Source organism: Chionomys nivalis, chromosome 4, assembly GCF_950005125.1.
Source record: "Chionomys nivalis chromosome 4, mChiNiv1.1, whole genome shotgun sequence".
Classification (NCBI taxonomy): domain Eukaryota; kingdom Metazoa; phylum Chordata; class Mammalia; order Rodentia; family Cricetidae; genus Chionomys; species Chionomys nivalis.
Genome location: NC_080089.1, coordinates 72,130,783 through 72,143,520, shown reverse-complemented (window position 1 = coordinate 72,143,520; position 12,738 = coordinate 72,130,783). Strand labels below are relative to the sequence as shown.

The following is a 12,738-nucleotide window of genomic DNA, read 5'->3' as shown; positions in this document are numbered from 1 at the left end:
TAATCCCCCCCAAACCAGTAATTCTAAACAAGAATTAAGAGATTTGGTATTTAACTTTTTCGGACTTAAGTGCACATGAGTGTACATGTGAATTTGTGCATATGACTGCCTACATTTTTGTATGTGCACCACATATGTGCCTATGCCAAAGGATGCCAGAAGAGAGGGCTGGATCCCCGAGAGCTAGAGTTTCAGGCAATAGGAAACACCTGATGTGGGTTCTGAGCACTAAACCCAGGTCCTTAGCATAAGCAGCAAGTGCCTGAACCACTGAACTGTCTCTCGAGCTCCTGGTATTCAATTTGATATAGTAAATGAGACACCACAAAAATGTCTTATTCAACTTTTTTCCTAACTTTTTTTCTTTTGGATTAAACCCAGGGCCTTCTTACACAAGCTATTTGGGGATTCTACCATTGAGCTGTATCACAGCCTATCGGGTTTAATTTGCTTTTAATGAAAATATTCAACATACATGGAATTGAAAATTGCCACAATTTCTGGATGGTAGAGTATCCCTTTAATCCAAGCAACCAGGAAGCAGAGGCAGGCAGATGGATCCCAGTGAGTTCAAGACCAGCCTGGTCTACAGAGTGAGTTCCAGGACAGCCAGGGCTACGCAGAGGAAACCCTGACTCAGAAAAAAAGAAGGAGGAGGAGGAGGAAGAGGAAGAGACTTTTTTCTGCATGGCTGCTTTGAGGATTATTCATGCTTCTGTCAGTAACTCTCCAAGTCACCCCAATAACCTCAGTGGTGAGACAGATCTTTGATTTGCCATCAGGACCTTAGAAGGAGACAGGAGTTGATGTTATGTAGTCCCCTTGGTGAAAATTCTCTTAACAGTTATGTAAGCTGTTACTCATTCTGAAGACAAATGCTTTGTTTTGGTTTGGCTAACATACAAGTTCATATAGCCCAGGTTGGCCTCAAATTTGCTATGAAGTTGAAGATGACCTTGAACTTCTGATTTGCCTGCCTCTACCTCCCAAGTGTTCAGATCACAGGCGTGAGCCACCACGTCAGGTTTCGGTAGTTCTGGGGATCAAAGCCAGGGCCTCATGCATGCCAGGCAAGCACTTCACCAGCTGAGCAATGTCTCTAGCTGCTGAAAACACTCATGACAGCAAAGAGTGCTGAGAAAAGGCTCCCGCGCCACCTACCTTCGGCCTTCATGTAGTGCACAGAGTAGGCAATGACCTTGTCTGAGTTGTATAGCGGCCTCTCCCAAGCTAGAAGGATGGCAGAGCTCGACATGGTTTCAGCATGGACATTGTATGGAGCGCTGGGTCTATCTTCCGACATGACCACGGTCAGTCTGGCTCGAGACAGAGCAGATCCTTGGCTGTTTTCGGCCATGCACTGATAAAAAGCATCATCTTCTGGGATAATCTGATTAATTACCAATTTGCTGAGGAAAGAAAAAAGTATTTATATCCATAAAAAAATTCTAAGAATGACATTGAAAGGCTATTGTTAAATGTACCCTCATCTTACATGAAAACACTGGAACAACCAATTCTAATTAAAAATAATCTACATTAATTATTCAAAATTATCCTGATTTGTATTCTCAGTCTTCATCAGTATTTATGGAAGCCAAATTCTCTTTGCTTTAATCACTTTTTTTTTGTTAAATGGTGTTTAGTAAGAAAGCATATTACTCTATCCTATTGTCTATACTTAACTCATATCACAATGCACACATAAAGTTCAGGCCAACAAAAAAATTTAAAGTTTTGTTCAACTAGATGATAATGTTCTAAGAATAAAAATCATGTGTGTGTGTATGTGTGTGTGTATAATGTGTGTTGTGGGATATTTGTATACTGTGTGAAGATGCATTGTTGTGATTGTTGTAATAAAAAGCTGACCAATCAATAGCCAGGCAGGACTTCCAGACAGAGAGAGAACTCTGGAAAGAAGAAAGGTAGAGTTGTCAGCCAGATGCAGAGGAAGCAGGATAGGCAGTACGGAGAAGAGATAACGAGCCATGTGAAAGAATGTAGATTAAAAACTACACGTAAATTTAAGGTATACGAACTAGCTAGGAACAAGCCTAAGCTAAGGCCGAGCTTTCATACTTAATAAGTCTCCATGTCATTATTTGTGGCTGGCAGTCCCGATGAGAAACTACTGCTATACATGAATTGTTTTATAACTGGTTCTCACTATGCAGCCCTGGCTATCCTGTAACTCTCTATGTAGACCAGGCTGGCCTCAAATTCACAGAGCTCTGCTTGCCTCTGTCTCTGAAGTGCTGGGACTAAAGGCCTATACCACCATGACCGGCCAACTTTCATTCTTAAAGTCATTAAGTTTGAACTCCAGAGGGATTATTAGGAAGTAACTTAATTCATTCTTGCTTTTTTTCACTTGATGGGAGAAGGAACTAAGACACTAGAGTCCGTGTTTGCTGTGGTCACCTAGCTGGTGACCTGCCAGGGCTAGAGCTGCCGTCTGGGGACTGCTTGGCATATGCTCCATTGTGACACATCACTTTGGATCCAGGCGTAAAATAAACGGCACACAAATGCTATAAACTTTAATTCCATACACATGGTGTTAGCTGACAAGATTATGTGGTGATCAGATGTTACGATAGCCATTTCATGTAAAAACTAACAAAGGCACTATTTTATTTAAAAGCGTAGCTTACCTGTTGTACATTTTAATTCTGCCGTTAGAATGTATCCGTCTCCCATTTTTTAACCAGGACATTTTGGGTGAGGGAGTTCCCTCTGCCTGACACACAAACCGTGCAGTACCAGCTCGTGGTCTTGTTAAACTTTCAGGCCATTCAACAAATGAAGGAGGAGCTATTTTAAAAGGAAAAAAAAAAGATATATTCCATAGCTTCCATAGGAACGACAAGAATGAACGAAAGAAGACTACAAAAACAAGACGCACCCCACGTGTCTGAGAGTCTGAAGCTGCTACATCTAGCGAGGTATCTACGACAGTACTTTACCTGTCAACTTGCCACAACCCAGAATCACCCTGGAACCGAGTCTCGGGGAAGGACTGTTTACATTGGCTTGGCCTGTGGATGTGTCTGTAGAGAGCTGTCTTACTGGTATGGGAAGACATAGTCCACTGTAGGTGGCACCATTCCCTAGGCAGGGAATTCTGACCTCTGTGGGGTCAGGAAATCAAGCCGAAGACAAGCGAGAGAACATGGAAACATTTCACGCTCCTCCTGGCTGTGGATGCGACGTGAACTCCTTTGAGTTACTTCCCCACAGGGACAGACTGTAATCCGGAAGGAACTGCAAGCTAAAATGTACCCTTTCTCCTCTAAATGGTTCTTGTAGGGATGAGGTATTTTATCCCAGCAATAGAAACATTACTAGGACAGTGCTTCTCTCTAATGCTCGACGGAGACCACCTGTGAACACATTGACAGCACCTACAACCCATCTTCACTAAGACCAGTGAGGGGGCACTTGTGAACACAGGTACCAGGAGCTCGAGTTTAGAGGGTTAAGTGTGTGCAGATGTGGAAGGATGAGAAGGAGTAGGGAGGCCTAAATATGGAGCATGAAGCTATGCACATAAACATGGTAGCTTCACAACATGATTCCAGACTTGTATTTTAATACAGGAATTTAATTTTTCCCCCTAAAATTCACTGCTGGCTTTTAAAATACTTTATCAACCTTCCTACCACTGCTGCCAAACTCGGAGTTAAAAGAAAACTATGCAGGGTTGGAGGAAGCCTCAGTGGATAAGAGCACTTGCTGCTCTTACAGAGAACCCGAGTTCAGTCCCCGCACCCACAGTGAGCAGCTCACAACCTCCTGTAACTCCAGATCCAGGGAATATGGTGCCCTCTTCTGGCATTTTTGGGCACTGCACTCATATGCATATACCTATACACAGACATCCACATAATTAAAAACAAAACCTTACAAAAGAACACCATGAAATAAATTAAAACAGCAAGTATTGAAACATAAGCTTCTCCTGATTACAGAAAGAATGCATACCTAATACGGTTAAAGTTGCCATAGCAACCGTGAAGTTGCGCGTGCCAGGGGTGGTGGCCCGGCAAACATACACTCCGGTGTGCTGCTGCTTGACATCGGATATTATGAGGTTGCCATTTCCAAGGACCCGAGTGTTAAAGACATCAATGGACTTGTGATCTGTTTCAAAGAGAACACGGAATAAGTTCTCTTTGAACGAGTTCTTCAAAGAGAACTCCTTTGCCTCCCTCTCGCCCACCCATGAGGAGGACAACTTACCGAGCCGGCTCCAGGAAATGATGGGTTTGGGATATCCTGTGGCCATACACTCTAGAACGGCTGTCTGATGTAAGGACACAGTCACATTCTGCGGCCCGGCTACAATGGTCGGCATGTAGAAGGCTCTCGATTCATTAGCTTTGGGCAGGAAAACACAGAATACATAAATCGTTAAAAAACACTAAAACGCCCATTCTTACTCATTTTTAAAGCTTTCTTTCTTTCTTTCTTTCTTTCTTTCTTTCTTTCTTTCTTTCTTTCTTTCTTTCTTTCCTTCCTTTTCGAGACAGCCTCCAATTTCCAACATACTGAAGGGTGATCTTAAACTCCTGGTCTCTACCCTGTGAGTGCTGAGATTACAGGTGGGTGCCACCCAACCCAGCATACCTTTGCCTCCCATTAATTTCCTCCATCTCTTAGTGCCTCCCTGTCTTCCTTTCTGTGTGTGTTATACGGTGTGTTTGTGCGTGGTGTGTGTGTGTACAGGTACTGAGGCCAGAGGAGGATGCTGGGTGCCCCGTTTGGTCAACTCTCACTTTTATTTCTGTGAAGCAGGGTCTCTCACTGAACCTAGTGTTAGGCTGGCAGCCAGCAGGCTACCATAATCTTCCTGTCTCTAGGCTGGCAGCACTGGGGTTATGGGCACACAGCTTTTATGTAGGTGCTGGGACAGGAACTCAGGGTCTCACAGTTGTAGAACAAGTGTTCTTAAGAACCCATCTCCCCAGCCCCTCACTTTTTCTTTCTTTCTTTTTCTTAAATAAGATTGTTTTAAAAAGTGCTATTGAGGTTTAACTCTTAGGGTACACAATTCACCCATCTGATGTCTAACTCAATGGTTTTCAGACTTTTCAGCTAAGTAGCTATTACAATTAATTTTAGAATGTATTCATTATCTCCCCCGCCCCCATTGTGTGGTAATTTCCTCACAGATTGAAACATTCCACTCTGCAGGGAAGTTTATTAACAAAGAAAGTAAAGAAGTCCCTGAAACTGAGCAGAATCACTACATTCCCTCAGTCCCCAAGAGTACAGTAAAGGCTGCTGAGAGTTCCTCTCAGAGGAACCAAGATACAAAGCAGACAAGTCCAGTAAACGGTAGAAGCAGAGATCGGTGGCCTGCCTGGAAGACAAACAAACCAATGAGGCGATTGGAAAGGCCACCCTCCAACTGTTGATCTGTTTGCAGACTCAGTGTGCTCCAGGTTCCCAGTTTTGTGAGCTGTCACCCATGCTGGGGTAGTCTTTGGTGATACAGCCATCTTTGAATCATTTCTGCTCCTATAAGTAACCCCTCACTCCCATTCCTGTAAGTAACCCCAATAAAACTCATTGGTTTACTAAGTGGGACTTTGGTGCTATCTGTGCTTTGGTCTGTAGTGGGATCCCTAGCTAGGGTGCATGTGTCTCCCCAGGAAAAGTCTGTTACATGACACCCCAAAATGAATATCCATTAGCAGTTAGTGCTTAAGATGAAGAATATCAATATTAGAAATAAACATCTTTGTTGGCAATGGACATTCTCTTTTTGCCCTGTCTGTATTTTATGCTTTTAAAAACAAAAGTGAAAAATGTATAAAGTAACCATTCAGTGTTTCTCAAGGAGGTTGACACAGAAGACAAAAATACCTGGGAAAGATGTACTTAGTAAAGACTATGTTCTAAACAGATTACAATCCAGGCATGGTGGCACACACCTGTAATCCCAGCCCTGGGGGAGGCAGAAGTAGAAGGGTTACAAATTCAAGCCTGGGATGGGGCACAAAGAAAGCCTCTATCCAAAAACACCAAACCCAAACCAACTCTATTACAAGCATTTAAACACGATTAAAATTCTGATGGACAGAATGTCATTACAGCCAAAACTCCCAAAAGAAGGGAGAAAACAAACAAAAACCACTTTAGCACGGTACCTGGAATTATGGTTAGAGAGGCCTCCATGCTTTTACGTTTATGAGCTATAGTTGCGGCAACACAGCGGTAATTCCCAGCATCCTCCGGGCCAGCATCATAGATCTGCAACACTCCTGACGGCAGGGCAGTCACCCTGTTGAGACAAGAAACGGAAGTGAACTTTCTGTAGATCTTCATTCTTTCTAAGCATATCCGCTGACAGAATTAACACATTCAACCTTTTCATCATGGTAGGAACCATACTGTAAAGATCCTTTTAACATATTAGCCTTGGCCGGGGTGTGGCAGAGAATCAGTCTGGCACCCAGGAGGCCTTGGATATGATTCCCAAGGTGAAAACCAACACTGATGGAGGAGTTAATTTCATTGGTTAAATAAAGAAACTGCCTTAGCCCTTTAATAGGACAGAAAATTAGGTAGGCAGAGTAGACAGAACAAGATGCTGGGAGAAAGAAGCCGAATCAGTGAGTCGCCATGATTCTCCCACTCCAGACAGACGCAGGTTAAGATCTTTCCTGGTAAGCCAGCTTGTGGTGCTACACAGAATATTAGAAATGGGTTAGATCAATATGTAAGAGCTAGCCAATAAGAGGCTGGAACTAATGGGCCAAGCAGTGTTTAAAAGAATACAGTTTCTGTGTAATTATTTCGGGGAATAAGCTAGCCGTGCGGGTGGTCAGGTGCCAGGAACGTAGCCTGCCGCTCTTATTACTACACAACACCGGTAAAGAACATTAGCTTGACTCTATCATGGGTCATAACAGGTCTCTGAGATGTAACTAATTCTTCAGGACAGTCTGTAAAATCCAGCACTCCTCCTTTTTACATTCTTACGTTGATTTAGCTGATAATGTCTCAGACCTTAGTATGATTTATTTTCAAAATCCTGATCTTTAAAAAACAACAATAAAAACAAAAAGAGCTATTTATTCTGCACAACCCAGTTTCTAATACAGGGTCCCAACCCCATATAAAAATCATAAAACTTGAATGTGGGTCAGTCATTAAAAAATTGGCAACGGTAAAAGGTATTGATATATGCACAATAAAAATCAATTCAATATAAAATAAGCAAAGAATCTGAGCTGCTTCTGGCGACTGGCCTGTGCTGTAGCATGTGACCTCACTTCTGAACACAGTTCATTCGCACTGCACACGGTGAAGGCTGTCACACCACACGGCACCAATGAATGCCATCTGAAACAGCCAGGCTCAGACTGAAGGCTGCCATGTGCCAGGAAATGCAGAGTTCTTACTGAATATATAAAGTTTTCTGCCGATCGGTGGTGGCGCACGCCTTTAATCCCAGCACTGGGGAGGCAGAGGCAGGCGGATCTCTGTGAGTTCGAGGCCAGCCTGGTCTAGAAGAGCTAGTTCCAGGACAGGAACCAAAAAGTTACGGAGAAACCCTGTCTCGAAAATAAAAAAAAATAAAAATAAAAAAAAAAAGTTTTCTGCCCTTAATGAAACATACTGGCCTAATTATGGAAAATTAATACTTTTAGTAATTTCACAGCATGTAAGCATCAAATTAGTATATCTGGATTGCACAGGGTTAGGGTGCTTAATTTTAATATTAGTGCTATTTGACTTAATGACTTAAGTTCAATAAGACATAATGTTTTTCAATCCATCAGTTTTTTAAAATATTTTATGTGTATTAGTGTTTTGCCTGCCTGTATATCAGTGCACCACTGTGTGCAGTACCAGCAGAAGCCAGAGGGGTGTCATATCCCCTGGAACTGAAGCTACAGACAGTCGTGGGTCACCATGTGGGTGTCGGAAATTGACCCATGACCCTCTGGAAGAGCAGCCAGTGCTCTTAACCACAGACCCATCTCTCCAGCCCCATTATATTTCTCAACACCAAGAACACTGCCTCAAATAAATAGGCTGCAAAATAGCAGAAGTATGTTCAGGTCCAACTCAATTGTTAGAATTCTATCTTAATCCAAAGCCAAAATTCATTTAACATTTGTTGTTATTGTTGTTTGTTTGTTTGTTTGTTTGTTTGAGACAGGGTTTCTCTGTGTAACAGTCCTGGCTGTCCTGGAACTCACTCTGTAGACCAGGCTGGCCTTGAACACACAGCAGTTCACCTGCTTCTGCCTCCTAAATCCTGGGATTAAAGGAGTGCAGGCCAGTCTGGGCTACACAAAGAAACCCTGTCTCAAAAAAGTCTCTAAAAACAAAAACAAACAAACAAACAAACAAAAATGGTTTAAAATAGTCTTTTGTTTGTTGGTTGGTTTGGGTTTATATGTTTGTTTTTTGAGACACGGACAGGGTTTCCCTGTGTAGCCCTGGCTGTCCTAGAACTCAGTCTGTAGACCAGACTGGCCTTAAACTCAGAGATCCATCTCCCTCTGCCTGAGTGGTGGGATTAAAGGCATGTGCCGCTGCCACTAACACCCTGCCTAAGATATTCTTGAATGAGAGTTTTTCTCTTTCTTCAACAAAACACCTCACAAACTTTTCCCCATTCCAGTATTCTGTCATTTTAGCAAATGATTTTTGTATACTTTGGAGCAGAGCAGAAATCAAACATTTTTTAAAAAAATGTTTGTGTGTATGTGCATGTGTCTGACATATGTGCATATACCACATGCCTGCGCCGCTGGGAAGAGAGCAGAAGTACCGACTCTCCTGGAACTAGACTCACACCTCAGTGTGGGTGCTGGGAACCGAACCTCTGCAAGAGCAGCGAGTGCTTTTAGCCATGGATCTAGCTCTCTAGTCCCGAGGATGGGATTCTTAATCTGGGTTTGAGAATGCCTGAGGAAATCCAATATTGCCACCCCAAAACGAAAAGGAACTCCACCACATTTCCCCCTCGGAAGCTTCGTGCGAAGTCGCCATCATGTGTGTGCACATCCTAATCAACATGCTGTATTTACCTGTCCATGGTTATAGGCAGGGCTGTCCTATTAAACTCCCACGTAATGACTGCAGGGGGGTTTGATGAAATCTTGCAAGAAAATCTAGCAACTCCCCCTTCGTGGACTTCTGTAGAAACTGGATGGACTTCAAACGCAGAAATAGCTGTGACAAAATTGGACAAATTTAGAACAAGCACACAGCGGCACATTCAGAAATAGCATTATGCAGCGTAGTTGACCGGATCTGGTCTCCTGCGCGGGTCAGTGTAATTTACATAGGACAAAGATGATTTCATGAATCATTTGAAAAGGAAGGGGGCCACAACTTGGGGAGCCTGTCTTTCCTAGAGTTTAAAACTCTAAACATCATCTATTAAAGAGAAGGAAAAAATAATTATTCAAAATAGTTATGTAATTATATACAAGCCAAATCCTACTGGAGAGTAGAGGAAAAGAGAAACAAGAACAAACTAAGGCTGGAGAGATGGCTCAGAAGTTAAGAGCAATTATTACTCCTGCAGAGGACCTGAGTTCAATTCCCAGGACCCACACCAGGACACTTACACTTGCTTGTGACTCTAGCTCTAGTGTGAGTCCATGTGTGCACGCGCACAAACACACACTTAAAAATAACAACTTTTCAACTGTAATAAAGACAAAATATGTAGGTAAAAACAACTTCTGTGAATTGACTTTTGAAGAATCCATTGGATCCCAAAGAGAGTGAAGAATATATAATTTGAGGCAAGAGAGGCAACATAACACAAGCACAGAGGGAAAGAATGGTAGCCGTGTTCACAGGATGTGAGGAGTCAGGAAGAAGATTACAGGACATTTCAGGCTAAGCTGCAATGCCTTGGGATGAACTGAAAAGAGGAGTCTCGACAGAGGACCCTCTACTGGGCTTTAAAGAGGAAAGGATAACCCAAAGACTCCAGGGTCCCACACAACAGACCCGCTCCTTGGGTTTGCTCAGGTGAAGGCAGGACAGATATCTTTGTGTGGGGAACACAAGGCCTCAGAGAAGCACAAAGGCTGTTTTCAGGCTCATGCATTTCCAAAGGGGAGATAAATCTTGAAGTGTTGATGTTTCCAGAGTCGATTCTTCTTCCCTCTACTAAGCAGGCTGCCACAGAGCCATCCCCAGTGTCTACAGTCCTGCATGTTGAAGGAGTCCAGACATCAGGGAAAACGAAGTGCCCCTTCCCTCAGCTAAGCCTTCCAAGACACAAAGACAGGGACCCGAGAAGATGGTCTAATTCCTTTCTTGTGACTCCAGTTTAAAATGCCCTCACAGAGACAGAAGTTAGAAAGAAAATTATGAAAAAGCGGGGGCCAGATTGATTCTCCATTAGATCAGAAAGGGCAAAAGGTCACAGAAGGCTACCAGCTTTGGTTTTCTGTAGACAGTTTACTGGCCTTTAGAGGTTCAGGGCTATAGAAATACTCTCAAAAGGATTTACTTTCAGAACACGGGAAGAGGCAGTCACATTGGTTTGTGTCGGTCACAAGGATTTCCACTCCCGTGGACAGCTGCATCCAGACTGCGGATGGCAGAAGATCCTCAAAGTAGAAGCCATTTTCAAAATAATCACCATTTGCCATTTTAATTTTCTCTTCTCTTGAGTGTATAGAGTTTCCTGAACGCTACAAACTGGGACGTATTGCCAATCATTGCAGAAGCAAAGAACCCCCATGCATGCTGCTGCTAAGGAAAGTAACGGGAGTTATACAACTATAAAATAACACCAGGGCTGGAAAGATGGGCCACAGTTATGAGCACTGGTTGCTCTGGCAGAGGACCTGGGCTGAGCTCCCAGTATCCACATTGAGCTGCTCACGACTGTCTGTAACTCCAGTTCAAGGAGACATGACACTTCTGGAGACTTGAGGTCTCCAAAGGGCACTGATATATATATGGAGCACAGACATACATGTGGGCAAACACACACATACACAGAAATAAAAGTTTTGCAAAAACAAAGCTAATAACAATATTCATTTAACTAACATCTACCTTTAGAAAATAATTATATTAATGTATTATTTACATTAATAAGCAATGGACCAATGTTTCCATTTTTTAATTTATTATTTTATGCGCATTGGTGTTTTGCTTGTATATATGTCTGCGTGAGGGTGTCAGACCCCTGGAACTAGAATCACGAACAGGTGTGAGCCGCCACGTAGGTGCTGAGAACCAAACCAGGGTCCTCTGGCTGCAAGAGCAGTCAGAGCTCTTAACTGCTGAGCCACCTTGTCAGCCCCCCAATATTTTCATTTTTAAAGTAAATGAAGGTCTAGTAATTAGACTAATCAGCTTCCTTATTAATAGCAACTAGCAATAGACTTAAGGACTAGACATGGTTTCACAATGCCTTTAATCCCAGCACTCAGGAGGCGGAAGCAGGTGGATCTTTGTGAGTTCAAGGCCAGCCTGGTCTACACAGTGAGTTCTAGGCCCACCGGGGCTATAAATGCAAGACAGATAAGACAATAAAGCTTAAAATAAAACAAACCAATAAAAATGAGGTGATATGAAATTTTTCTCTATAACTAAGGAAAGCTGCTTAGGTCAGGAATGTGTCAGAGGTGTCCCCGAATGGAAGAGTAGAGAGGCCATTTCGTGAAGCTGTGAAGTTGAAGGCTGGATTGGAGACTCCAGAGTTGTAGGATACCTGCTGAACAAAGTTGCTCACAGTGAATGGAACCAGCCAAAGAGAAAGTGTGGGGCCCAGGGTGGCTTGGCTATACTGCTGCCATGACAGGCTCAATAAAAGCCAGTCAAAGAGTTGGCCTACGTTCAGTTTACCCTAAGGCTGAGACCACAAACTGAGACCACCCAGGTACCACCCAGGAATGGACCAATCAGTATCCAAGGGGAAAATACTCGACATACCTAACGTTCTAACCTTTGTAGATAGGATCACCAGATGTCCCTAGGCCCAGTAACACCCATCATCTTTACCAAAACACCCCTAGACAAATGCCAGCAAGCCAAGGGTCCTGAACCTTAGACAGAATCACCCCAACCTCTGAAATGATTAAAAAAAAAAATCCCTTCCCCCAACTGGGCTCAGGGCTTTTAAATCATACTACTATGTAGGGCACATGGAGGGTCCAAGCTCAAGCTTGAAAAAAGGATCTTGCTTTTGCCTAGGAGTTCAGACTCTTTGGTGGGTTTTGGGGAACCCTGCAATCTAGGCATAAGAAAAGAAGTGTGTGGCAGTCAACAAAGCTGAAAGGAGTTAGATATCTGAAAAGCACTTTAAAAACAAACAACAACAACAACAACAAAAACATTTTATTTCTCAGAGCAACACCAGTTCCATGAGCATCAACATTTTCCTGAAGAGAGCTTTGACATCAGCCATGGAGATGCAGAGTCTGGAGTTTGCATGGCTGGTTTTTGGCCTTGCTTTGGTCCAGGATTTCCTCACCACTGTCCCTTCCCCACATTTTGGAACAGTAATGTATATCCTGTGTCATTATATATTGGGAGTCTGTGAACTGGCTTTTTTAATTTTGATTTTACAGGGGATTAGAATTAAGAGACTGCATGAATCTCAGGAGACTTTGAACTTTGGACTTTAAATAAGTTTAAGACTGTTACAGACTATGGGGACTTTTGAAGTTGGACTGAATGCATTTTTGCATTATGATGTGTCTACAAGCCTCTGGGGGTCAGCAAGCGGGATAT

General features: G+C 43.0%; 1 protein-coding gene across 1 annotated transcript in view; it reads right to left on the bottom strand.

Moving 5' to 3' along the window:
- Window positions 1-12,738, bottom strand: part of Prtg (protogenin) — a 114,202-nt gene that overhangs the window by 61,767 nt on the left and 39,697 nt on the right. Inside the window, exons 3-8 of the mRNA XM_057768379.1 lie at window positions 9,057-9,201; window positions 6,159-6,292; window positions 4,246-4,383; window positions 3,988-4,146; window positions 2,658-2,817; window positions 1,162-1,409 (exon numbers count right to left, since the gene is read on the bottom strand). Coding sequence (XP_057624362.1) covers window positions 1,162-1,409; window positions 2,658-2,817; window positions 3,988-4,146; window positions 4,246-4,383; window positions 6,159-6,292; window positions 9,057-9,201 — 984 coding nt within the window. The remainder of the gene's footprint in view (window positions 1-1,161; window positions 1,410-2,657; window positions 2,818-3,987; window positions 4,147-4,245; window positions 4,384-6,158; window positions 6,293-9,056; window positions 9,202-12,738) is intronic.